General features: G+C 43.0%; 2 protein-coding genes across 3 annotated transcripts in view; both read right to left on the reverse strand.

Moving 5' to 3' along the window:
- The window catches only part of LOC115636335 (protein ABHD15-like), a 575,307-nt gene that overhangs the window by 114,667 nt on the left and 432,964 nt on the right, over positions 1 to 27,676 (reverse strand). The gene's annotated exons all lie outside the window — the stretch shown is intronic.
- The window catches only part of RTN4RL1 (reticulon 4 receptor like 1), an 80,432-nt gene continuing 75,403 nt past the window's right edge, over positions 22,648 to 27,676 (reverse strand). For both annotated transcript variants that reach the window (XM_030536271.1, XM_030536272.1), the window contains exon 2: positions 22,648 to 27,361. In XM_030536271.1, the coding sequence (XP_030392131.1) occupies positions 25,998 to 27,361 (1,364 nt within the window). In that variant the 3' untranslated portion in view covers positions 22,648 to 25,997. The remainder of the gene's footprint in view (positions 27,362 to 27,676) is intronic.

Consider the following 27,676-nt stretch of genomic DNA (forward strand, 5'->3'; position numbering starts at 1 on the left):
GATTATATAATTAATATACTGTCTAAAAGTGAAGTTTGGCAGCACTTATGGAAAAGCTGTATTGACTTATGCTGCCTTGGCAATGTGCCTTGCAGGTTTTATTTATAGAAAATGATACAGGTTCCTCTTCAGGTAATGATTCAATCCTACTTTCTACTCGCCACAAACTAGAAAGCTCCTGTTCCCCTTACTGGCTCGCTAAGATTTTCATTTATCTTTGGGGGACTAAGATTTTTAGCATTTAGCTTTTACACCTGTTGTACTAGCTCTTAATACCAAGCTATTCTGCTAGTATGTAGGTCTATTTTTTTCTTCAAATTTATCAGGTCAGAGGTCTCCAAAAACTTTCCATTTCCTATAAACAGCTATACCCTGAATGAACTTTGGGTTATGTAAATTCTTAAGAGAAATTAGTACAACATAACCAATTCTGCCCTTTTTAAAGCAGATCTGGTGTGAAAAAGCCACACTTAAATAACAGACATTCTGATTTAGGCTCAACCAGAGTGGTGGTCAGTTATGCCTGGTTTTGTTTCAAGCCAAGGTAGCCTTTAATATAATACAGGAAAGAAGGCTCGGGATCTTGCCACTGAAGAACAGAGACATTGCTTATGGGTGCATACCTGCCTTGTTTCATGGGCTCAGTGGCACTGCCCATGTGACTGAAGGGTGATGGGAGTGTGACTCGCTTGGTTGGCTTGTTAAACCAGACCCTGCTAATACTCTGAGACACATTCAGCCTTGCTTTTCTCTTTGTGACAATATTGCCTCCAAGTTTAGGTTTATATGTCCTCCTTGGTGTTACGTCACAAAGCCTGTGTAAAATTTGCAGGGAAATAAAGCTGCATTTTAAAAATTGTTTGTTTGTTCCAGTGTCATGTGAAATGGTTAAATTTCTTAAGACCAGGTGAAGCTATTTACATCCAGTTCAGAAACTGATAACTAAGGTTGTTTTTAGATTTCAAGCAGTTTTTAAAAAGTTCTTCCACTCCCAAGTGTATCAGCTTTCTGGTAATTGGCGCTTGTGCTGTCATTAAAAATGACAGTTTTCTCCGATAACATTCCTAGTGCTTGTAAAATGCAGCTAACGTAACCTATATTTAACTTGTATTATCTAGAACTTCCTTCCAGTGGTGGTCGCTTATTCCAGAGTCGTGGGGTGAATAGCTGGATACTTTTCTCTGTGTGAATGTAGCACCCTCTAACCTAGTTAAGAATTAAAGATTTTACCCAAGGACCGAACTGGATGTGCATGTCTCCTTGTCATAGCTTCCCCTGTAGAGGTTTATTTGTGTTTTCAGCTAGTCATGGAACAAAGACCATCCTTTTTGGAAAGAGAATGCCTTGCCCTGATGCCTATTGTAATAAGGCCCAGATTTTGCTGGTTTCTTACTAAAGGCCTTTGAAAAGACTCCTTACTCCCGAATTGCTCCAGCCAAACAAAACCCTTTTTCTCTTTGTGGTTGGTTGAAAATGTTTGTCCATGGAAACATTAAGATGCTGTCCTGATAATTGAGATGCTATATCACAATCTGCTCCTCTCCTCTGCCTGGAAGTGTTCCACACAGAGCCCTCTAATTAAATAGAGAATGGTTTGCCATGTGAAACTGCCACTTCTGAATCTAACTCACTCATTTCACAGAATGCCAACACTATCTTTATAGCTATTCTTAATAATTTTCTCTTGAATTGGACCGGTTCTAACCTCATATTTTGCTCCACCAGTTCTGTTTTTTTGGGTGTTTTTTCTATACTTGGCATACTTGTACAGGGGTTTGTTTGGGGGGGGTTGGGTGTAGAAATACTCATTAGAGTAAGTCTTAAGGGTATAACTTTGTGAAAGTCTGTTAGGGCTGCTCTGAAGCGTTACTATTTACAGTAGGAGTATGTGCAGGCTCGTAGCACAGAGCTCTGTCAATCACATGGCTGTCACATTCGGAGGGTGCTTGAAGAGCACCACTGCCATCCCCATTTGCTCGAGAATGAAGGTGTTTAGGCATTTTACTGGGTTAACATCAATTTTGCAGACAGATGTGCGTGCTGCAACCACCCTCTGCACATGCCTATAATAGAAACCATTAGCTCCTGGGTGCTATCGAAGAGCTAGAGTGAATAGGAAGAAGGTAGGGTACTATTAATGCATGAGGCATGATCCAGATAGGATAAAAATAGCATAGCAGATTACCAGGTAAAATTGGGTTTTACCTCTTCTTCATCCTTCTTGCAGTCTCCTGCCAAACTTCAGCTTTTAAGTCGGTACTCAGAGAAATTCTCTCTTGTTGTAAAGAGGCCTCTTGTTACCAGTTAAATCAGTGACTACTTGGCAGAAAATCTGAGTAGCTAGTATCATTATTTATTACCTTCATTACCTACTGCATTGAGTGTTTGATATTAGAGGCTTCTACTTACCCAACTAAGCATTGCAAAGATATTTTGTCTATCTTCTAGTGGTTCTATCTGGCTTCATCCAACTAGATGTAGAGATCCCGCAGGGGATAATACTGGAATCACCCACACTCAGTTCCTTACAGGCTCTTAATTCTCCTCATTTGACAGTGGGGGGATGAAGAATGTTTTTCCAATTACTATTTCTATCAAACTTCAGCTGGGCTGTGGAAATCCTTCCTAGGTTTGTACGCACTCTCTAATTGCCGGAAACCTGATGCCACCATCTTCAAAAAGCAAAGGAGCAGCATGCCGACTCCTGACAATTTGTTGGAGCATATTTATAATTTGAATGCTAATTCCTCCTCTTGACTCATAATAGCTTCTGGATTCTGAATCTTTAAATTCCCGATCTCATGTCTGAGGTTAATCCACCCAGATAGATTGAGAAATGGAATTTATAATTTGGAGAGGTAATGTCAATCTTCCTTTGCTTTAGCCAGTTTAGTTATAGGCATATTGTCTATAGGTCCCACCAGGATACCAGTGCATGACATTGGTTCTGTAAACTCTCACCAAAGGCAAATTTTGTCTAATTTATTCGTATGGGCAGCATTAAGAGTTTGTCTCCTTTATACCCATGTCCTGACACAGGTTTAGAAGCCTCAATAACTGGCAGTGGTATTAATCCTTTTAAAGAAGTTGTAACTTGGAGAAAATAAACTGCAAAATAATCAGAAATGTCAAGTTTCTTCTTCCACAACTAGTGAAAATTTGCAGGAACTGAGGAGAGAGAAGGAATCTCTCTGGATTAAAAGTCAAGAGGTACTAGTGGTGCCATGTAGCAATCTAGATTTTAAACCATAGAAATTATGAGTAAAAACAGTGAAGAAAACAATAATTCTGGGTAATCAGAACTACATGAGCACATTCGTGGCTCTGTAAAGAGTTGGATTGAAGTACAAGAAGACCATGCTTCTGAAAGTAAGGGAAATGGGTTTCTGCACCAGTCAACAACAGGCAAAGCCTACTTGAATTAGGCTGGAAGTTAAATTTACTGAAGCAGTTTATAGAAACACTAGAGTGTAGCAGCAGAGCACAATCAATAGACAGGATCCAGAGATGATGGCATAAATGTTTCAAATGTGCTCAGGGTAATTAGTTCTGAATTACCATGTGCATATTTTAAACATTTAAATGATCATCCTAGGATTTAGTAAACAGTTTCATGCAGCTTGGTTTGATTTTTCCATAAAGCTGTTAGTGACTAATCAGGATGAGTAGGGTAGAACAGCCACAACCTGCACTATTGCTGAAGGTAATCAGCAGTGCAGCCACTGGAATAACCGCTGGAAAATGGGGTTTAGGTCATAAACTACCCCTGTCTCAGCTGTCTCAAACAGGCTGCCTTTCCTAAGAAGCAATATTCATTTTGCACCAGTTTTCAAAATTACTGGCTCAGCTCTTACACCTGCATAAAATCCTTTCAGTTGATGTTGCATTTTCTTATACCTCAAACAGCAACAGAACAAAAACAAAACCGGTAAGTGGTTAATGTTCAAAATGCTATTGTATGCAGTAAACAGAGATCCTCCTTCTGTCTGTGCCTGCTGTGTGCACATCACATCTTTCCCCTGCTGTCCTGACTGGGCCTTCGAATCATGTAGACTTACAGCGATGTGGCAGCCCATGGACCTTCACTGCTTCAAAACAGAACTTGGATTGTGATGACAAACTAGGCAGTTGAACATGCCTAAATCAATTAAATATTGGCAGAATTCTGGGCTAAAAATTCATTTTCTTCCATTTAGTATTTTATTTAAAAAAAAAAATCCATGCCCAATCTCAGGATTTTCTTTCTTCTGGCCTTTTTTGATCACAGCCTTAACTTTTAGCATGAAGGGTATTTAATTTAATATTTTTAGGACAATAACAACTGGCTAATGTGAACCTTCTGTGAATTAATGGCATATATCCTGGAGCCAGCAGGTGGAGCTTTAAGAATAGAAACCATTTCTAAACTCTGTGCTAGGGACCACTGAGTGGAGCTATCTGTGCTGAAATCCTGATTGAATAAAAATTGTTCATTATGCAAACTGTCTGGTTCAGTACGCAGAGGCAGCCCCCAGGCACAAACCCCAAGTAGCTGCTTTCTCTTTCCCCAGATTAAAACATATGAACTGCTTTGATGTAATCTTATAATAAAGCCTAATGGAAATTTTATTTCCTCTGAAGTTGACTGTCATTTTTTATTGCTGCTCTTCCTCTGTCCTCTTAATACTCTCTGGTTTGGAGATCTGCAGTTAAATTTGCACTATTTTTGTTCCCAAACACAGTACACTTTCCCTTCCATGTTCAGGTTTATTTAAATTTAAATACTGTTATGTTGTATTACAATATGTTTAATCTCTTGTTTTTCTACAGCTATTTATCATTTTAATGAAATGCTGTAGAATATTATATTATGCAATGTGTTTAAATTGATAAATTACATTAGAAAAATATTGGATGGGATTTTTTTAATGGTTAGTGAGTTTTAGTAGATATATTTTCTCATTAGTAGACTCGCTGCACACAGATGGCATGAGGCTGGAATGTTAAAGATTTTGGATAAGCTGTATTTATAAGTTTTCTGAGACTTTGCTGAGCAAAACGGGTGGAGAAAGCTTGCCCCAATGCAGTTACTTTTACAACATCAGTTGCCATAACAACTTCATGCAATACTATATTTTTGTCAAAAATTCCTTTTAAGACTCAGTTGCTGTAATTTGTTTCAGCTCTTAAAAGGCATGTTTCTCTTGGTGGTGTTTTCAAGGCTCTCATTACTGTTAACAAAAAAGTAGCTGTGCTAATATACTCTTCATTTCAACATATTCAAGAGTTTAGTACCTTCCAAAAATAGAATTTAAGAGTGGAGGTGATGAATCTGCTATAGGATCTCTTCAAGACTATAGGAAAGAGGAATAGGCTTAGCTGGCAAATTGCCTTAAGAAGAGAGATGCTGCTGTTCTTATCAGTGATTATTAGACCCAATGGGAGTCTAAAAAAATGCAACTTTAGTTCTGTGTATCCTCCTGTTTTGCATCAGGCATGTTCCAGCCTTTCATGGTAGACAGACGTATTTGTGTCTCCCAAAGAACTGGGGTTTCAGCCAGATGTCATTCTAATCATACTAACAGTATTTGACTAACTAGTAGAGATGTCCCTGAAGTATTAGCTTAAGATTAAGCAGCGGAGTAAAGCTTGCTGCCTTTTCTTTCATGATTTAGCTGTTACCTTAATTCATTAGATGATGACTTCACAGGCTATATATGTATGTTTAGGTTCTGACCAGAGTCAGAGGCACTCTTTTTAGGCCTCTTGGGTCTGTAGAGTGAGGCTTGACATCTCCTGAATAGACTGCTGAGAGTTTTCTAGTACTGCACTTCCTGCTTCAAGAAGCAGAGCAGAACCAAGAGGGGTACCACACCCAACACTATCTGGGAGAAGTTAGGCAAACTTCTGGAGGCCCCAGAGTTCAGGCCTGTTTGGAGTTTTGAGTAGTTCTTTCATCTGCATGGCTGTACCTTCCTTCTTTTCTTTCCTCAGGCTCTTACGCTTAGCTTCTCCTAAGGTGATTGTTGCCCTGGTGGTCAAACCCTATAGAAATGTTGAGCAATCTTTATGGTGTCCTGTAAGCCTGTTTGAGGAGTGTGGTGCAAGCAGTTCAGGTGCAAAGTTGTTCTTGTTGCTGTGTAAAATTGAATGTTTGAATGTGTGGTATCTTCAGGGGATATGATGCAGTCAGCCTTGGAGCAGGCCCTTGCTCTCTTCCCATTGTACAGGGACATGTCTGTCTCCCAACCCCAACTTGCTGTGGGGCTCTGCCCCACTAGAGAAGGGAAGAGATTCCAAACCCCTTCAGGTCTTTGCAGATGTCATGACAGACATGCCTTTCCTTGGGAAACTCTGTGCTGGACCTTCATGCTACCATTCTGCAATATGAAGCTTCCACAGAGTCTTTGTTTAATAGTCTGAAATTTCTGATTTCACTGTTTCCTGGTTTTGTCTTGGCTTTTTTAATCCTCTGTGTGTGTAGTTGAAAGGGTTAAAATGGTCATCTTAGCTCCCTTATGTCTGCTCCAGCCACAGCTCCTAGGTGGTTTAATAAAACCTAAGATGAGGGTCATCTAACTCATGCTCCTTTGTAGAGCAGTGTTCTTCTGCAGCCCCACAGTCGCTCATCTCAAGGGCTTAATTTTCTTTATGCGTTTTCACAGCTTTCATCCTTAACAGTATTTCTCTGCTAAACCATAACTGCATTTTGGTTGTGGCTCCCATGAAAATGACCACCTTATAATTTGGATTCTGTCGGCCTCTGGCTGTGAGATTTGGGCTGGGCAAATCATCTTGTGTGAGCAGAGATTATAGAAAAGGGCACATCTCTCTATGGAAGATAAATCATTCTTCTTCCCTTTGCTCCTTATTGTAGTAACTTTATTCCTGAGGAATTTTGTTACTTATATGAATGTCAAATATGATTCCATCAGAATTACAATGGAATTCAGCATAAATTAGTGACCACTTAGTGCTACAGAAAGTTGCAATGTAAATTTGCTCTGATCTCACCACAACTCAGTCTTTAGTAGATGCTTCAGGATGGATTTAACCCACCACCCCGCCCCAAAGTGATCATAAATTGCAACCAGTTACTGGACTCTCTCCAGTCCTAGAGCAATTACTGGGTCAACTTAACAGAAGGTTTTGATCAGGTGTTTTACTAGCAGGATTTTATTTCACTAAATGAATGTCTTCTAAAGGACCAGGAATGTAATATTTACATGTTAAAGTGCTGCTATAATGGCACTGCGTTTAAGTTCAGTAGGAGACCAAGAATCCTGTGGTAAAATGTGTGATGATTGCTGCATTTACGAGGGAAATAAATTATAGCAGTCGAATTCCTCCACCCGAACAAAGGCCCATGTTATGCAAGCATCTTTGCTTTATGAAAAATTGTTTGAGCCTTTCTCACTTCCTGCCATTAATGTTCCGTAGCGTTCCTGTGCACTGTGGCTATTGCATTCCACAGTAGCTGGGACAGTGTATCAATGGGTGGGGCATTGTTCTAATTTTTCCATCTGAAGTCTTATGAGAACATCAGGTGAAAGGAGCTATTGAAGTGAAAATTGTTAATGTGCTATTTCAGTACTCTGAGCAGTGATGTAAACAGAACCAGATTCTACCTACCCCAGTCTGTGTGTGCAAGGGGGAAAAGCGTAGTGTCCTTTGCTCATGTGTGAAGGAGTCACCCCTTTTCATGGAGTACAAGCAGCAGGCATGTAAGCTGTAGAACACTTTTAGATGTGTACCATTCATGACAGACAGCTCCAGAGTTTTTGGGCATGGGGCTCTTTGCTCACTGTGCCTTCCCACCTTGCAGTCTTAGGATGACATCATGGGGGAGAAAACACTGCACCTCAAGCAAAATATAGTCCGTTGTGTTTACTTCAGGCATTAGTGCAACCTTGAGGAAGTTGGGTCCATACCTATCCGCACTGCTTCACACCCCTCTCAGCCTTCATCATTACTTCTAATCTCCTTAGCCACTTACTGCTTGTATTCTGCTAGGTCATGAATTGTAAGCAGGTCTCATGCACTGTACATCTCTACGCTCACACTGCACATGTGTGTGTGTGTCTAAATTCTTCATCTTAACACATAGTTGAACTAATCAGGCACTAACACTCTGCTGCTTAACTTTCTTATTTCTTGGGATAATCTCTTCCAAACTCAGAGTATTTTAATATATATTTTGTACTACATAATCTGTTTAATACAAAAACAAGAAAGAAAAAGGCAAACTCTGCCCATACCAACCCAGCCCCCATAACAGAACAAATCACTTAACTGGGCAATTACCTGTGAAAACCATAGCCCCTCCTTCCTGCCTCACCTGCAGCCCAGGGAATGAGGTGGCCTTTGCAGTATTCACTGAAGCTCAACACATTCATGATTTTTTGGGGTGGGAAGTGAATCTCCTTGTTGAAGACGCTCTTCGGAAAATACCCAGCCAATAGCTGCCTCCTTGTTTAAACCAGGTGCTGGTTGTGAGTAACATCACTGGCTGCTCCTCTGCATGGAAAGCTGAATTAGTGACAGCCTGGCCCCTTTGTGAGCTGCATTAAGTGGCTTTTCCTATTAGTGTATATAAACCATAACCTCACTGATTTTTCATCTTTAATCTCTCTTGCAGCAGCTGACTGTCAGTTCTCCTTGGCAATGCTTTTCCCAAATGAAAGAGGGTTTGATGGAGTTAGCTCCATGGTCAGTATCTTGAGGTGAATGAGTCCCTGAGCAAACAAGTTCAGGCCTTTGACCCTGAAAGTACTTGAGGTGTATTGTGAGTGTAACGTGAGTTGTACGTGCCCTGTGGATTCCCAAACCATAAAGTGACTGTGGAAGGCTCCTGGGTGTGATGCTAGTGCTGATCTCACATTTCTTTTTCTGTGCCTTCCACCTGGGAGATGAGTGAGATCACAGAGCCCCACTTTGCCTTTTGCAACGAGACAGTCTCTCTCAATGCACTGACAGCTCCAAAAGAAATGTACACACTACTCTTTGTGGGACCGCTAACATCTTCCCTTCAGACCAACAAGATAGACGCCATTTAATGACCAGCAAGCGCTTTGTGGATAGATGTGTTCACTTTATCAGCACCTATCTGACCACAGTATAACCAGGATGTATTAGCTGTTTTACTGGAGTACAGCTTATACCATTCTGTTATGTACTTTTCTAGGTAGAGCAGAACGTATGTACAATTGCCTCTTAATTCTTCTGTGTAGCATTAGAAATAATAAGAACCTTTCAGCGCTTTTGATGTGAAAGCAGTTAATGATGTATGCTTCCACAGTGAAGGGTGTTGTCAAAAAATAGAGGGAAGAGAAATTAAATGCTACCCCCAGCAGCAGTAGAAGTGAAAGAGAGCATGTGACCCTAGTCCACAGCAGGTGGCGCTGTGCTTTCCCTGGCTAATTACGTTGAGTCTGCATACCTGTATGGTAATGAGTGACTTTTAATACCAGGATACTCTTTAAATAACAACATTTAAGCACCATCGCTTTTCCTTTCCATGTATGTTTTGGTCTCATTATTCCTAATTATTGAAGGCATTTGACTTTAGAGAATAGGCCATTTCCCCTTCTTCCTGCTGCGGTTCCACAACCCTTTGTTTATGCCAAGCCAGGCCAGTTTCTTGCAACAGATTGTGATGTTAAACAGGAGGTTATGAACAGTGAAGCAAGAGTAACTCGGAGAGACAAGTTCTCTCAAAACAAACCTCTTGCCATTTAGGGAGTGCTTGGGCAAAAGGCAGAACAGCATCCCCAAAAGGTTAACTAGGATTAGTGTGCATCTTTAGGAATGTATGCAACTATATTATGGAGCAGTTAGCTTCCAAGTCCATGTAGAAAATCATGACTTTTGGCTCCAAGAATGTCCAAAATTACACACACTCATGAGAGCTCTGTGGGCCGGATCACTCCCTCCTTCAGAAAAGGCTGCACAACTGACACAGTTATGTGGAAAACTCTATGCCATTGGGTGAAAATTCTCCTGCATTGTGCGGCAAGGGCTGAGGCCCCCATAAACCATGAAATGCATGGGGAAATCCCACAGCACACAGGCTACTCAGGATGGGGTATGGTCCCTTCGTGGTACTGTCTGTGTCTCAACATCCGTGACAGAATGGCTCCCTCAGGAGCAGTTGACTATGCTTGCTCCAAAAGAAGGGACTATTGATTTAGTGGATTGAGCGTAGCACTTGGAGGCAGCAGCCATGTGTTATATTCACACTTCTGCTACTGACTGGGTGTGTGACCTCTGGTAAGTTGCTTTGTCACTGTGCCTCGGTTTCCCCATCTGTAAAAGCAGAATAATACAAAATGCTTTACAAAGATGATTGTGTAAATCTAAAGTATTTTCATGTAGGGACATCGCCATGAGTTTGTAGGGAGGGGTGGTTGTAAGAGCATGACTCACAATTTCATTACATCCCTGCCCCAGTCAGGCAAAGAATCTCTAGACAAGGGAGAGGAATGAGACAGTCATCAGCGTTTAAGTCAGGAAGATACTGTAGGATGCTTGCTGTTGTAAATATCATCCTGAGGTTGGAATGTGCACATACACCAGCATATGGATATTTAAAATAAAAAGTGAAGCTCCTTCCAGGCGAACACGGGGACGCTCTCTGTGAGACCAAACAATCTGCTTTACAGTATGAGAGGAAGGGACCGAAGGAGAGAACTGTAGCTCATCTTGGCTGCAATGCCATGTAGTCTGTCCCAGGATACCCACATCTCTGAGTGTGACTCTTGGTGGTAGAAGCTGCTAAATCAACAAGTGTAGCAATGTGGTGTTTTTTTCAGAACGTCCCTGGTCACTTTTGCTGGTGTTTCTTTCCTTGTCCCACCCTCTGTTCCTTCATGCTCAGCAGCCCAGGAGCGGCTTTACCATGAAACAAACCATACGGTAGCGTGGGGTCCCCAGCGACAGGTGGGCCCCCAAAATACCGAAAAAAATCTGACAACCTGCCCCCGTGTCCCAGCCAGTGGTGCAGCAGGGCTCAGGCAGACAGGCTGCCTGCATACTGTGGCCAGTAGCCCCATACTGCTCACAGAAGTGACTGGCTGCTAGCATGTCTCTGCATGCCCCCTGGTGGGGGGGCGCAGAGTCGTGCCAGCAGCAGGGCTAAGGTGGCCCCTGCTTTCTCTACCTCTCTCCCTCTGTACCGCATTGTGCCCAGAAGTGGCTGGCATGACCCTGCGGCCCCTGGAGGGTAGGGATGTCTCCGCGTACTTTCCCCGCCCCGAGCGCTTACTCTGCAGCTTGGGGGGCGGTGCCTGCAGGCAGTGGCACATGGAGACCTCCTACCTCGCCACCCCCCCTCTAGGAGCCACTGCCAGAGGGGTGTGTGTGCCAGTCACTTTGGGAGCCACACCGCCCGAGGTAAGCGCTACCCCCCGTTCCCCTCCCGCACCCCAATCCTCTGCTCCAGCCCAGAGCCTGCACCCTGCACCCAAACTTCCTCCCAGAGCCCACACCCCTGCCTCAGCCCAGAACCCGCACCCCACTTCCTCCCAGAGCCTGCACCTCTCACTCCCTCCTCCTGCCCCAATCATGGTACTTCACTTTATTTTCATTTACTTCCCATTACTTATAGGAGGAGAACGAAGAGGAAAAGGGTTGGGGGAGGGTGATAAGAGAGAATATTCTTTTCCTTGGCTGGGTCCTGAGGTGGGGGGGGGGGGAAATGAAGCTGTGCATAGGGCCCCACTAACTCTAAATCCGCCACTGCAGCAGCCACAAGGAAGCAGAGTAAGATTAAAGGTACAAACCAGGATTTTGCTATCCCCAAAACAGACAAACTTCTAAGCCAGATCTGACATGGGGGCCATCTAGTCCTTTTGCCAACAGAGGCCAGTACCCACTGCCTCAACGGACAATGCTAGGCTGTGATGTTACTGATAACCCTACGTGTCCAGTTTCAGCTGCTACAGAACATACTGTGTCCTATGTAGATCTCTCTGAAGTTACCATTCCATGCTCTAGGGTCAGTTTGCTGGTGGAAGCTACTTCCCATCTTTCTGGAATATCTCATGAGTCTGCAACACTGTTGATAATTTGTATTCATCTTCAGCAAATGCCAAAAGCTGCTGTTTGGTGTTGGACTGAATACCAAAAATGTTGATTCACTGACTTAAAAATACACTGGACAAAATGCTAGAAGATGTACATTGACAAGGAGCTGGACTTGGTGACTTAAGTATCTACCTCTGACTTTTCCAAATCTTATGGCCCTGTTTCAACATAGACTGGATTGTTTTATTGGACAATTAATTACCTAGATCCCTTTTTAATTTCATGGACATACAGTTTGAGATTGTTGGGGATTTTTTTCGTCTTCAGATGCCTTTTATCCTTTCCCCAGTAGACTGATATTGCTGCCAAATGGAAGGGATTATTTTCTTGGTGGCCAGACTTGTTTGTGCTGTGAAGCCTGCTCTAGGAATTGGGGTGAAAATTAAGTCTATCCAACTTTTCCTTGCCCCACTGGATTTTGTCCCTTGGCAGGCTTCCATTAAAGTCCTGTAAGGGGAAATTCATTAGATGTACCTTAGCATGATTTCCCATGGCTTTGATTTTAATGAAAATGTGGATTTGAAATTGTTTTATCATTAGAATCTTTTGACTGAATGTCAATTAAAAGCAATTCCACCCACCAGCCATATATAGATGCATCCTGTGCGCTTAGGTAAATCCCACGGTGAGAGTGTGAAACATCAGAAAAGGCAGAAATTAGCCTGCGAGGTTTACAAATGCACTGCAGATTAATGTTTTTCTGCATTTCAAGGACCTAAGTTCAGTTCCAAAAATGTTGTTCCACTTATAATCCATAATGGGAAAACTAATCAATTGAAATGGTCCATTCTTAAACCATTGCAAAAAGAAAGTGATGTTTAGAATAACTGCATTATGTAGCATGAACGATGTAAGCTAAAGATAAAAGCACGTTATCCCCAAATCTGCAAATCCAGACAATCTCTTTTTCCATGGTACCTGAGAAGGCAAGAGGAGAAATTCTGGTGAGACTCTTTAGGAGGTTACCAAAGAGTGTTTATGCATAAGGCAACTGACTTCTTTTTCTCTGAAGACCAATTTATATCAGCCCCAGTGACTGCAATGAGCCTTTAACTCCCAAATCTCAGGACTGCAGCTCAGCATTCTAACATAGGATACCCCTGGGACTGCAAAGACAGCTGTAGGGGTTTGGATGTACACCACTGTACTTACTATAGCTGGAGCAGGAGCAGGAGTGCTCCTGAAAGCTTGCCTGTGTTATTTATACAATATGTGCATTTGAAATCTACCACACATGTGTGCATTTGAATCTATTAGACAGCCTTGCTTTGTTCAGGTCAGTGCAGTGACTAACCCAGACCTGCCTGATTGCCTTGTGAATGAAAACAGAAATGTAATGTAAGGGCTTCTCAAGGGTTTCCTTTGTCTTAAGCCACTAAGGCATGCTGACTGCAGTATTTTCAGTGCATCCTCTGGATAAAGGTTAATATCTGAAGAGTTGCAATGCGGGTAAATCTCATTTATGGCAATCTGGGGCCAACATCTGCTCTGTTACACCTGTGCAATCTGTTTGCCTCCTACAAACACGAGGTTTGATTTTCCTGTAACCTAGATGGGTGTAAATCAGGAGTAACGGCTGACATCAGTAGTTACACTGATGTAAAAACTGGTGGAAGAGAGGAGAATTGGGCCCTTCTCAGTATCTCTGCCTTGCACTCTGCTGAATTCTGCATAGAGATCAGCACTTCCAACAACAAAAGAAAGTAGGTCACTGGCAGGTCCCCCCCAGTCCGCCCTCTGCTGCCTCATTGGAAGCATATGTGTTGAATTACACGCCTGCAGTTTGAAGCAGGAATATGCACAATATTTTTCCCATAGGAAGCTGCGTGTGGTTTGATGTTTACAGCTCACTAGGTGAAGGTGTACCATAATGTTCACTTCTTCCCCACCCATCCTTACTGTAGTGTCAGCCACGTGATGCCTGGAAGGTCAGGAGACCTGTTCGAATGTAAATATTGCAGAGGAAAGCTGCCCTAGTTTTGCTGTAATGCAACGGTACTTCTGGGAGCCTGTGAAGCAGACACTGGCACCTGCATGCGTGCTCACTCTCTCTACCCTGTTATTCTGCTGCTGTATATTTCCTTTGCTCACTATGACCATGAAACTCCAGTTCTACTTGAAAGATTATCCAATGTGCTAATTGGGACTCCTGCTACGATTAGAAAGACGTTTCAGATTAAAACCACCATGCAATATAGCTCAGGAAGAAAACATCGCTTTATAAACACAGCAGGAAATTTGTATTTTTTTATTTTTTTTGGTAGCTTTGAAGAAACTGGCTCTTGCTGCTGTTTTTGCCCACAAGGAGTCAAGTATGGACCATCGGTGTGCAGGGGTCAAAACTGTAACAGGAGGGACATTTGCAAAGAGATAAAATTGAAGGGTTTTTTCTCTGTTAATATAATAATCGTAATAGTTTTATCTCTGTAAACCTCAGATCCTATCCACTTGGGCAGTGGCAAGTTCCACTGCTCCTAGCTAGAGTACTCATGTGTCTGTGACTTTGGTCATACGAATCCATGAACAGGCTAAGTGCTGTTGCAGCTTTGATGGGCAGGGTAGGGCATTTAGCACATTTCCTTTGTTACGGAGCCTCTGCTGCAGTATAATAGAGCTGGTTTCAGAGATGGCCTTAGCTTGCTGGAAGTTCCCAGAGAGAACTGACTGGTGAGCTTTACTTAGTCACAAATCGCTATCTTAATAAGAGCAAACTCTTGTCAATGACTGCAGTATTTGAGATCCAAATGGTGATGTCCTGGACTTCCCAAATGTTTGCTTTATTTTATTTATTTTTAATTTATGTTACATAGTCTCCTAAGTTGTGTCCAAAATCTGACCCACCTTCACAAACTATTGCAGTCTTGTGGGGAATGTCCTCTGGAAATAAACAATCAGCTTATCAAGTGAGTTTTTTAAAGAGCCGCAGTTTATATAGGGTACTGTTTGGCTCAATTCCCAGAGCTGTGATAATGTCAGCAGTAATGCTGCTACACAGACAAAGTTAACAGGTTAATGTCAGCATTGTGAGCCTGCTCCTGTTCACGGTGAAGCCAATGGGAGTTTTGCCATTAACTTCAATGGAAGCAAATTTGGGACCTGTAACACACAAGAAAATAAAATCAGACTCTGCCAACAGAAAAGATGTGAAATGGCAGTCTGTGTGGCATCGGACCCTGCATTTCTTCTGGGCCTGTTACTCCCACTGTGTGTGTTGCAAGATCAGAGCCAGAGGGTATTCCAGTGAAAAGGGCCCTGGGAGCCCTACTGCCCCTCTGCTCTAACTTGTGTTGGGGTTTGTTAGCAGTCCAGAGGAACTAGCTTTGTGTTGACTTAACTGCCCTTTTTCTGCTTTCTCTGGTGCCTAAAGCTGTCTTTGATGATTTTCAGTTTGTAGTTAATTTGGACAGAGTTGCATAGCTGGAAAACCTCTGTTGAAAGAATCTGGTTTCTAGCACTTGAGATGAAATGATGAAAATCAGCACAGACAATGGAATAGCCTTTATTTCCAAAGATTTTAAAAATAAAAGCAAGAAGGCAAATAGAAAATAAACTGATTGGTGTAGGTCACAAACATTCACACAAAGGGACAGTGTGTATCTTATTAGAAAACATGGTTCCATTGGAACACTGAAAAGAGAACAATATTTCACGATAGTAATAATTGTATTATTGTTTGTACTTGAATTTGTGTGGACTGTTAAGGCAAATATCTTTCCCAAACGCTACAGTACATAGATGTGCGTGACATGCTACCATTGACCAGACAATAAGTCACATGTGCCACCAGAGGAGAGTCCTTTGCATATTATGAGCAGGGTTGGCTTCAGGAACTGCGGGGCCCGATTTGAATACCCGGCGGTGGTCCGGGTCTTCTGCGGCACTTAGGTGGGAGGGGGTCCTTCACTCGCTCCAGACTGCCTGCTGCAGAAATGCCGCTGAAGACCTGGAGCGAGTGAAGGACCCCCCTGCTGCCGAAGTGCCGCCGAAGACCCAGACTGCCGCCGGGTATGTAAAAAAAATTAAAAAGGCAGCTAAGGCGCGGGGCCCTCTTAGGCGCGAGGCCCGATTCGGGGGAATCAGCCTAAAGCCAGCCCTGATTATGAGGACATTCTCTGGCCTGTGTTATGCAGCAGGTCAGACTAGATCACAATGGTCCTGGCTGCCCTTGGAATCTATGAATATTATCTGCACTGAATGCTGTCCCATCTCAGCATCTGAGCAGGAAGAAATGAATCTCTAAACCAGATAATTGTTACTTCTGTATCCTCCTCTCAGGCCTCCCTGAATCTCATCTCGGTCCCCTGTAGTCCATTCAGAACGCAGCAGCAAAGTTTATCTTTCCTGGCCAGTGCTCAGACCATAGTCTCCCCTACTGGAATCCCTTCTCTAGTTTTCCCCTCAGCCTCTGAATCAGGTGTATCCTTCTTACTTTCAGGACTTTGCATTATTCCACCCCATCCTGTAATTTCTGACCAGTCCTTTTGTCGGCTGTGCTCTTGTCTCACTCTGCCATGCTGGCCCATGCACCTGGAAAGAACCACTCTTCTGATCCCAATGCACCAAGCTCCCTTCTAACTCCCTTCACTGTCTGCTCAATGCTGACTTCTGCCATGCAGCCCCGAAATGCTGCTATCCCCTGTCATAAAAGTGCTGCTACCCACCTATGGTGTTCAGACTCTACAGTGATAGGAGCCATGTACGTTTCTCGAAAGACAGACATGGCCAAAACGAAGATGATCTAAGGCAGAACCCCTCTCTGGCTCGTCCTATCTGTTTGTGCTGTCCCACTGTTTAGACCATTAGCTTCTCATTGCAGGGGCCAGGGCTTCTCCTGGAGCACTTAGCATACTGACAGCTCTTAACAATAGCAAGTAAAGAAGGGATTTCAGAGTCTACCTATGCCTGCTCTGCAGAGAACCTGTTTCAGCCATTCCATCAACTTCAATGTATCAGGCCCTGCTGAGCTAAACTGAAAAGCCAGATAGTGAAGCCAAGCTGTCGGCTCTTCACTTTCTATTTACTATAATTTGTAGGGAAGGACCCAACACATGTATGTTCTCTGATTTTTCATTGCTTTATCCATGCGAAACTGCTACAATAATGACCCTGGGAGCTGAGGAGTCTTCCTGCTGCCACAGAGGGCCCTATGACCAGTTTGTCTGGCTAACTGTTGTCATCTGGTTTCCACTGTTCTGCATTCTCTGCTCTTCCATGGAGGCATTTTCCTGGGTTATGCTTTGAAATAGCATTTATGTAAGAGCTGGGAAACTGGGTGTGCCCCAGGGTCTCTTCACAGCAGAAATCAGATGAAAATGTGATACTAGCTTCTCATACAATAGGAATATTTCCAATGGACTGAGGATACACAGCAGCTTTGAGGTGGGGTAGTCTTCAGGAAACAAACTGAGTTTTTGAAGTCTGCTTGGTTCTTCCCAGTCGCACTGTGCTATATACACTTTATAATATACACACCAAGAGCATAATGCACAGGTATGACCTGAAATCAAAAAGGGAGATTCTTAGTGTAATAGTGCCACTTTGTTTCCTCCATGTTTAGGATGATGATTAAGAAGATAGGAACAATCAGGGTAACTGGGTAGCTCCTAGATGTTCTAAACTTCAGACCTGAAGGCAGTTGTGAAAAAGTAGATCCAAAAGTTCTTTCCTAGATGCGACCTATAAAGAACCCAAGAACTTTGTTCACTGGATATTTTAATCACGGAGGTACTGAGTGAGAGAACCTCTACACCAAACTGTTTCTGGCGAGAGTATAGAATTGCCTCCTACAGTTTGTTGAAACAGAGCAGTCAGGTTACTCTGCACCTAGTCCTGTAGAAAATGATATGTGTGATAAATAGAGTTACATTGTTAGCTTTGAAGTACAGGCACTAGACTCCTCAGGATAAATATTAGGGGAAGCCACACAAGTTCTTTAAGAAAAGTGATTTTGTAGGAATGCAAAATCCCCTCTGGAATTTGGCTTGGAATTCTATGTCCCAGAGACCTACTGTGGGGAAGTAAGACGGGTGAAGTACAGCTGAAGCGCATGCTGCTTAAGTCTAAACAAAGTTATTCTGTGGAATAGAAAAAGCGACATTGGCTGGCCAGAAGAGGCATCCACCTTTCTTGAAAGGAAAAGGTATGAAGTGGGGAAGAAATTACAATATGTTCTCAGACAAGTCAGAGAATGACTGATAGACATTTTATTTTCTCTGTCAGCCTCAGAGATCTATAGTCTGTTTTATAGTGACAGTTTGCTCTTGAATGGAATCCTGATGCCTTTTTCTTTAACCCTTGACTGAAGGGTTTGGGATGTTGTTAGTTAATGGCTTTTTCTAGCTACAGCTCTTTCCCTTAATTGTATCTTCTTTTTAACACCTGTCTCCAGGGAAGATAGGTTTGCACTGGTTAAAGTCAGATATATTGCTCTCTGAGCTGAGGTATGGAGAGAGCTCTAATCTCCAGGTACAGTGAAGCTCTGGGGTATGTGGCTATGCAGCTGTATCTTCTGGAGGTTTGGCTTGCTGTGTTGTTGGCAGGTTGCTGACTCCACAGAGCCAGTAGCCACACCCTGAATATATTCCAATGGCAGGATATCATTTACATTGGCAGTGATGTTGGGGAGGAATACTGCTTCATAATGGTTAATTGCTATTTCGTAATTAACTAGCAACAATTTGCTCAGCTCAGTACAAAACAAATATAGAGAGAGAGTTTCTGTATCAAGGATCTTACGGTCCAGCAGGAGTCTGCTCAGTTTACAGTCCAGACTGAGGGCCAAACCCCAAAGTGCTTAATAGGTTTTCACTTAGGCAAAACTCTCGCTGACCTCAGGGAGAGCTTTGCCTTTAGAATCTGTGTGTGAGGTTTTGTTACTCTAATAATACTCTAACGCCTCCTGTTTTTAGTTCATACTTTATCTCGAAAAACATACAATTCAGGACTTGTGAAAGTTACTGCAGTATTTAGGTAGAATATTTTCTGAGTCAGGGAGGATATGAGACTAAAATAAAAAAACTGGGTGAAGAAATGGAAAAAAAATGGAAGTTCTGAGTAATTCTAGCAAGTCCTTTAAAAAGCTGTGTGTGGTGAACAATACATGTTACCCTGCTGTTGTCAATAGCACAAGGGCTCTGTGGGAGTGAGGAGCAATGTAAGTAGTTCACGATTCTAAAAGAGTTAAGGTCACGAGAGCTCCTGTTTGCTGTTGACTGTTATTCAGGTTAGGCCCCATCTCGGGCCACGTCCACACTACAGAGTAAAATCGAAATTAATAAAATCGATTTTATAAAACAGGTTTTATAAAATCGATTTTATGCGTCCACACTAGGGCACATTACTTCGGTGGTGTGCGTCCATGGTCCCAGGCTACCATCGATTTCCGGAGCGGTGCACTCTGGGTAGCTCAGTAAAAGAATGGGACCAATAACTTCGATTTCCGTCCACACTAACCCTAAATCGATATAGTAATATCGATTTTAGGGTTACTCCTCTCGTTGAGCAGGAGTACAGAAATCGATTTTAAGACCCCTTAAAATCGATTTTAAGTGCCTTGTAGTGTGGACGGGTACAGCGTTAAATCGATTTAACGCTGTTTAAATCTATTTAACGCTGTAGTGTGGACCAGGCCTCTCTTTGGTATAGTAGTACTGTTTTGTTTCCTCTACACGTGGCCCGGAAAAAGCTAGATAGGAATGTTACTGTACAATCCCTTTTATTGCGCTAATTTTTCAGAGGACAGATTTCTAGCAAAGCTGGAATTAGTCATGTTAATGTTTTGCAAGAGAAGTAAAAAATACTAGTAAGTTGCAGTAAGAGCAAGTGGGCCATGTGCTAATCAGGGGGGTTAAAATGGGACTTGTCTGATGAAGAGAGTGAGAAATCAGAGGTAACACACAGCAGTTATGTTCTGCCATGTATTATTTAAACAATAATTTGTTAGTAAATATAAGTTATAAACTATATATTAACAACCTGCAAAGGAGGGGGATTGGGAGATTTGTACAAAAATTTAGAAGCAAGTGAAAAGGGCAATTAGAGGAGCAGAAAGAGATATCAAGCAGTGAATTGGAGAGGGTATTTTCAAGCATAGTCAAAGCTTCTGGAGATATATTCAGAGCAGACAGAAGATAACAGAGAAAATTGGTCCATTACAAAATGATATCAGGGAATTGGTGACATGGGAGAAGGTAATGGCTGATTCGTTTAACAGTTATTTTGATTCTGTTTTTACAGAAGAGGAAAGGGAGCTGACAGAGACAGGGATCAGATTTCTTGATAAGGTAGGGGAAGAGCTCAAGAGAATGTAGGGAAATATGCAAATTGTTATGGAATGACTGGACACATTCAAAATCTCAGCCACACTCAGGAAAACAGTAAAAATAGATTTTATCTAGTGACTCCAAAGTCTAATGAGTGTGGTGCATCTCAGTCCTGTTCTCGTTTACGTTACAAAGCATGCACCTTCAGTGGGAACTAACTGGCCCCCTTTTGGCAGTCTGGGTAAGAGGCCAGGGATGGAATTGGCCTCAGAGACTGAAAGTCCTTTTTCCCCTTAGGGGTGGTCTCTCCAAGATGGGGAAAGGCTGAATACATTGGTAGAGGATGTATGGGGGATCCTGGAACTGCTGTTGCTCATGCTGTACCTGTTATGTGGATAAAGAGATGTTGTTATTCTCCATGGCTTACAATATGACACCTTCATGAGAACTAAATTCACGTACAATGTGGTTTTTCATCAGAACCCCATGAAAGACTCCTGAGTTGTCTCCACTCCTTTTCATGTTGTTGTTAATCACACAGATATTTTTGGGTGGCAAAAGCTACCTTCTGCTTAACCTGTCCATTCCAATCAATATCTTCATAATCCAGTGTGTATGATATCCGAATTCATCAACATGGAAGCAATTGTGATGCCATATCTATGATTATGGTGTTACTGAATAATCTGAGCTGGAGAAGGAGGCTGAGCGAAGGGGAAAAATCTGTCAACATACAAAATCCTGGGGAAGTTAGTAAACTATAGAAAAAAGGAAATGTTCTTGGTAGTGCAATGGAAAATGTAATATTTGGAAACATTCCCATGTGTATGGCTGAGATTCTCTAAGCCAGTGTCAGAAAGCACACCACAGATTCAGAGACAGAGAGGTTAGGAATGACTGAACTCTGGAAGCAGAGTTTTTCTTGTGTTGGCTTAAGTGAGACTGAAGTGGTGCATAGGTCTTGAGTGGGCCCTCTTCAGGGGGTGGACATCTCTGTAAGATCAGGTCTAATTCTTCAGGACCAGAAAGTTGGACACAACAATTTTCATCTTAAACAAGAGGCCACAAAGTGCATGAAGCAATTATTGGCCAAGAAGCCCCATATTAGCCATGAGGGAAAAACTAGAAACTGTTTAATTTGATGTCAGCTTGGGATGATGAGGGGAAGGGTTTCTTTTGACTTTCTTCTTTGAGTACTTTGAATTCCTGCCTGGGAAGATGAGAGAAACAGAGGGTGTCATATGTTGTATGTTCAAAGCGCACATAAGTTCCCGTGCTAATGATTATGACTAAAAGGTAAAATCATGAGAAGGAAGTAAAATTATTAGAAAATTGGCTCAAATTCAGAAAACAGCATGTGGATGGAAGTGGGACTCTGTAGCTGTGAATGAATTTCCAGAAGAGTAATCAAGGGTCTGTTCAGGGTTCGCTTGTCTGTGCAGAGGTTTTGGGTGAGAAAATCAAAGCTCAGATATTAAAGTTTGCTGAAGCGATCAAATAATGAGCAGTGAGGTAACCAGACTGGGACGGGTTTGGATCTTGCATGTGAGTAACACAGTGAATAGAAAGCGATGAAGATGGTAAACCAGACTGGGGAAGGAAAACACATTAAATGTTGCCCAAGGAAGGGATTTGGAGGTTTCAGTCCCACTGCCCGAAGTAGGCACACTGCCTTCTGAGATCCAGCACCAAGAGGACTGAATGCTGATCCAGAGGAGCTTGCTATTGTACCATGGGTGGGCTGGTGCTCAGTTCTACTCGTCGTTCCACCGGGACAATATTCTTGCCCTGTTGAGGGGGCAGCAGCAGGGAGCAAGGTTATCTGTTATGAGGAAAGCTAGGGCTGTCCCAGGCCTGAGCAGCACAATCATCTGCTTGGAGCCCTGAGAAGACACTTATCTCAAGGACTGACCTGCTCCTCTCCTCCTCAACCACTGGGACCAAAAGGGTAGGGAACTTGAGCACCCCCCCCCCCCCCCGCATTCTTAGCTGGGGGTTGGAAGGCCTAAGTGGGGCCTGGTTGAATGAGTGAAGAGACTCATAGAGGGAGCATTACGATTTAGTCTGGCCTGTATAACACAGGTCACAGCATTTCACCTAGTAAGTCTGTGTCAGGCCTGCGACTTCTGGCTGAGCCAGAGCAGACCTTTCAGAAAGAGACATCTCATGGTGATTTAAAGTCTCCAAGTAATGGAGAATTCACTATGTCCCTTGGTAAGTTGGTGCAATGTTTAATTACCTTCACTGTAAAAAGGGTATGCCTTATTTCTAACCTCAGCTTGTCTGGCTTCAGCTTCCAGCTGTTGGGTCTTGTTGTGCCTTTGTTTGCTAGATTGAATAGCCCTCTGCTATGAGATGTAGTGGTTGTTCTTCAGGGGAAGAGGTGATGCTGGACTGATACAGAAGCCTTCACAATGTATGAAGATGTCTGACAATGTGAAGCCAGATACAAACTCTTAACATAGGCGAGGGGATGGAAATTGGGTGGGTGGGGAACTGTCTCAAAAGAGCAAACAAGGGGCTGTGGCAGAACTGTCTCACTCAAAGAGCAGTGAATCTGGAATTGGGTAATGAGAGCAGACATCGAAGCAAGCATTATAAATGAGTTTACGCTCAAGCAGATGTGGCCATAGAGGAAGAGTTGGTACAGAGGCAGACAGTAATTAAGGGAGGGTGAGAGAATCCCACAAGCCATAATGGACCAAGTGTTTTTTTCCTGTCTAGTGATTTTTTTATGTCTTAGTTTTGTTTTTTGAACAGCATCCTTGATTGCCAGGATTCAGATCACTTGGTTGACAAAGGATGTAATACACAATGGAGTTGCCTTTTAGAGGCAACATGTACATCTTAGAGGAAAAGGATACTAAAAATACAAGTATGGTTTGGGGCCAGGCATAGTCTGTTCTAATATAATTAATCTCAGAATCCTTGGTGCCTGCTGCACCCAAATCATTTATAAATCATTAGCATCTCCTGTGCTGACATTTCTCTTCTATATTATAGCAGTTACATGGAGACTTAAAAAAAATTAATAAAGTGCTTCTCTTCTTCATTCTCCCACTGAGAGCTTTGATTTCCAGAGTATGAAACAAAATAACCAACATAACAACATTCTGAGACTTCTAAGGGACAGTGCCAGACACATTCAGCTGCTATTGGTTATAGTGTGTAGGACGTGAGGGAGCCATTTCAGATCACAGATTATTTGTTTTGGCTGCATTGGACTTCCCTTTAGTGGAGGTTTAGAGCCATCTAGACAGAAAAGTTAGGATAGGAGCTGGAACAGCGAGGACTAGATGAGTAATCCATTCTTCCCTCTTTCTGGGACTGTTCCTATCATTACCCAGGAACTTTGTTCTGAAAAATACCTGCTCAAGCCCCCCCCCCCCCCTTTGAAAGGCATCCCAGCTCCTGTGCCTCTTCAAGTTTGTGAGGCAAGCAGGAGACTCTGCACTTGTTTCTTATTAAATCTCTAGATGCCTCACTTCAGGACTGAATGGTGAATCCTTGAAACTACATAGACATTTTTTGCCCCCAGAACAATTTGATTAAGGGGTTTCTCTTTCCAGTTCCAGGGACTTCTATGAACAACTCTATCCAACAGGGGCCTACTATATTTAATAGGAAGTTCTCACTGCTGACGTTTAAATAGCCCCCTTCCTGCCCCCCCTGCACTGGCACCAAACATCTCAGGTGGAGGGCAGGCTGATCATAACAGGGTACCCTGCAGTAAGATGCCCCCAGAACGATAAATATGGAACATGAGTTATCCCTAGTAGGCTAATGATTTGGAGATCAGGAATTTTCCTGAGGTTTCCGTGAGTCAGCGCATCCTTGCGCAACCAGTTGGTTACATGCTAGAAAAAGAGCTGTTTCCTTAGCACTGTTGTCTGGTTCCAAGCATCAGCTACAGGCCAGACATGTCACTGCAGCTGGAGTTTTGTTAGGAAATGAAAAACAGGCTTTGCTTGTCCAAGATAATTTTATTTCCCTCTTTTCATTAACTTCAGTGTTTTTCTTCTCGCATATCCACTCTGACAGGGAATTAATGTGTACTGTTTGTGTTACATCTAGACATCGTCTCTGGTCAATAACACCACCATCTCCACCATACAGCAGCCTGATCCAGAGCAGAATACATGACCCCCTTCCTCGGCACTCCAGCTTCAGGGTTGCTGCCAGTGGGTCAGGATAGAGGTTAGATGGGCAGTAGACCTGCTTCTTCTACCCCTCTCTTCCACAACTCCCTTTGTACGGCTGCCTTATACATTTTTTCTATCATGGATGAAAGTTCTGGGCACTCTGTTCCTTGCAGGTGCTTATCAGATTCCCAGTTAATCGTTTGCAGCCCCTTTCTGAGTCTCCCATGAGATCTTCCTTTTTAAGGAGCACCACTTCCCAGGCTGTCAGGACTATCTCTGGAGTCTCTGCACTACTCCACCACTTGAGTGAAAACCTTAGACCAGCTATAAAGGTCCTCACACGGCTAACACTGTTGGGAACTGCTTCTCACTCTTGCTAGAGACGTCTGCCCTGGCCTCATGATGCTATCTAGGAGACAAAGCTCCATAGCTGTGTATGTTTGGTCTGAACACTTCTAATGCCTTTCTTCCTGGCATGTGACAGGTTAGAAATTAGGTCATAAGAGTGAGTTTTGGCTCTTCAGATATTGACTTTGTTACATTGCATACAAAAAATCCCCCAAAATCTAGTGCTCTAAATTGCTAAGAACATTGGTCCACTGTGGTTCCCCTGGCACACGCTGAGTCTGATGGATGGCTGCCCGGCATCTCTAGGCACTGCTGCCAGTTGTGTTCTAGAGAAAATCATATACTGTTCTTCTGCTATAAATTCAACAATACAATCCTTACATCTGAAGATATATTTCCATATAGTTTATAAACATTATAAGACATACATATGGATAATTGATGGGAAGGGAACCTGTGCATTTGTTTATTTTATATGTGAACACAGTTACAAAAAACACACCTTCTGTAGAATCTCATTTCATTTAAGTTTTAATATCCACCTCTAATCAGTCTTTCCTTTGGTAGTTGGCTACTCCTAGCCTAGCAGGCAAGCCCTGTTTGCTATGTGCCTGAGATATACAGGGATTTGAGATTGTCTTCTAAGAGAATTCTGGCCAGCTTTGGCCTGTGGGATTTGGAGCCAAAAGGGCTAAAATGTGGGAGAACCAATGTCCTTATTATACATTTCATAAGTGTCTTTGCACACCTTTTCAGACAGATGGTGTAGGCTTAATTGGTGATCATTTTTACAGCAATTATGTTCCCTTCAGTAATCACAGGGTCTTTCAGAGCTCTCTCAAATTAACAGGGTTTCACATAGAGCACAGCTACTGTCCATGTTTGTCCAGTTGTTATTAATGAAGGCTTAGCTCCTTGTTCGTTATGTAGGCTTTTCTGTAGGTGCTCGGTTGGGGCTGTTTGTGACAAGCATGTGATAATGCCTTTAATCCACTCCTGCTGTGCGCATTCTGTACAGTTCATGTTTATAATCCACTCGTCCATGTATGGAGACCATCAAAAGCCTAAACAACATTCTTTCCTTCACAAGGCCAAATCCTCCATGTACGAAAAAAGAAGAAGAAAAGAAACTCTGGTCCTTTGTAGATTGGTGGCAGTACAGATACTATCAGTCACAGCCAGCTCAGCGTATTATGACCACTAAAACCATTATAAAAACTAGATGAGAGGCCCTGATCACCGAGCTCCCAGCTGCCTGCTGTACTCCACTGGGGGGTCTGATGGGTGTCCGCCGGGTGCACTTACCCTTCCGCTTGGGTGGTGCAGTTGGCATCATGCCGAAGCTGAATTTGTGCTGGTAGTCAGGCACATAGTCCTGAGCCTCATGAATGCTTTTCTGTGGCCCCAGAGACACTGGCTTAAAGGTTCGGTTGCGGCTTTTGTGGCTGGTGCAGTTCTTGCTGGGCTTTCTGTAACCTGGACGTGAACCGGGAGGTGCTGCTGGTTGACTGCTGTGTAAACTGTGCTCGACCCCTCTCTCTTTACCCTTCTCCTTGGAGGAGTGGTGTGAGTGGTGGTCTTTGGAGGCTCCTCTGTCTGCTGTGGAGAAAGTGTGTGTTTTGATCTGATGGAGGGACTCAGACCCAGAACAGTTCCTGTAGTCCTCTGCTTTTAGCACCTTTAAGTCCTTGCCATGCATCTGCTCAGGAGACTCGCAAATCACGCTGGAACATGAACCTCTGAATCTGCGCAACCAATCCCAGAGTGACCTGGACTTGCAGTCACAGCTCCAAGGGTTGCCATTCAGCCTGAGAAACTCCAGGGCTCCCAGGTGGGCGAGGCATTCCCCCTGGAGCTCAGAGAGGCTGTTATTGAACAGGAAAAGGGTGGTCAATCTTCGGAGATCGTGAAAAGCACGTCTGTGGACCCATTGGAGTTGATTTTGATGGATGAGTAACCTATCCAAGTTTATTAGTCCCCTAAATGTGTTCTGATGAAGGCTCCACAGCTTGTTTCCATGGAGAAAAAGATGGCTGAGGTTGACCAGGTCAACAAAAATATCATCCTGAAGGAACTCTATGTGGTTATCTTGAAGATAAAGATATTGTAGATTGTGGAGGCCACCAAATATCCCACTGGGTAAAGAGCTCAACCCACATTTGTACAGGTACAAGGCATGGAGCTTCACCAGCCCTTGGAAAGTCTCAGCTGCTAAAGCCCTTAAATAGCGATTATCCCCCAAATCCAGCTCTTCTAGATTAACAAACTCATCAAAGGTGTCTGGGTCTATGAAGGTGATGTTATTGGAATAGATCCACAAGGTGACCATGGATGGACTAAAGTGACCTCGCAGAAGCAATGTGATCTGGTTGTTCTGGAGGAAAATCCTCTCGCTGTTTTCTGGTATCCCCTCTGGAATTGATGCAAAGTTGTGGGCTTGGCAGCTGACAGTCATAGGTGATGGGTAACATACACAGTCAATAGGGCAGCATGCAGTGAAGTGAATCTCAAGTCCCAACAGCATCAGAAGCAGCTCCACATAACCCCCTGTTCAAAAAAGGGAGAAAACAAGGTCAGTTGAATTATGATGTCTTGTAAATCATTCAAAACCACCTGCCTAGTAATTATAGCTGTGAGGATTATTCCTAGTGAAAAATGTATCCAATTAACTCAACCACTTTTTCTGTCCATAAATTATCCACAAACAGATTGTGATGAGTAGATTAGTTACTTGTAGTTGTCCAAACTTATTTCAGCCTATGGGGTGTTTGCCAACTGTTTGCTTTGATTATTCCCTGATTGTTGTTTGTGGTGTATGAATGGCCACCTTAATCACGTGGTGTTGTGGCTGCCCTCTGATTA

This window comes from Gopherus evgoodei, chromosome 17 (assembly GCF_007399415.2).
Source record: "Gopherus evgoodei ecotype Sinaloan lineage chromosome 17, rGopEvg1_v1.p, whole genome shotgun sequence".
NCBI classification, from domain to species: Eukaryota; Metazoa; Chordata; order Testudines; family Testudinidae; genus Gopherus; species Gopherus evgoodei.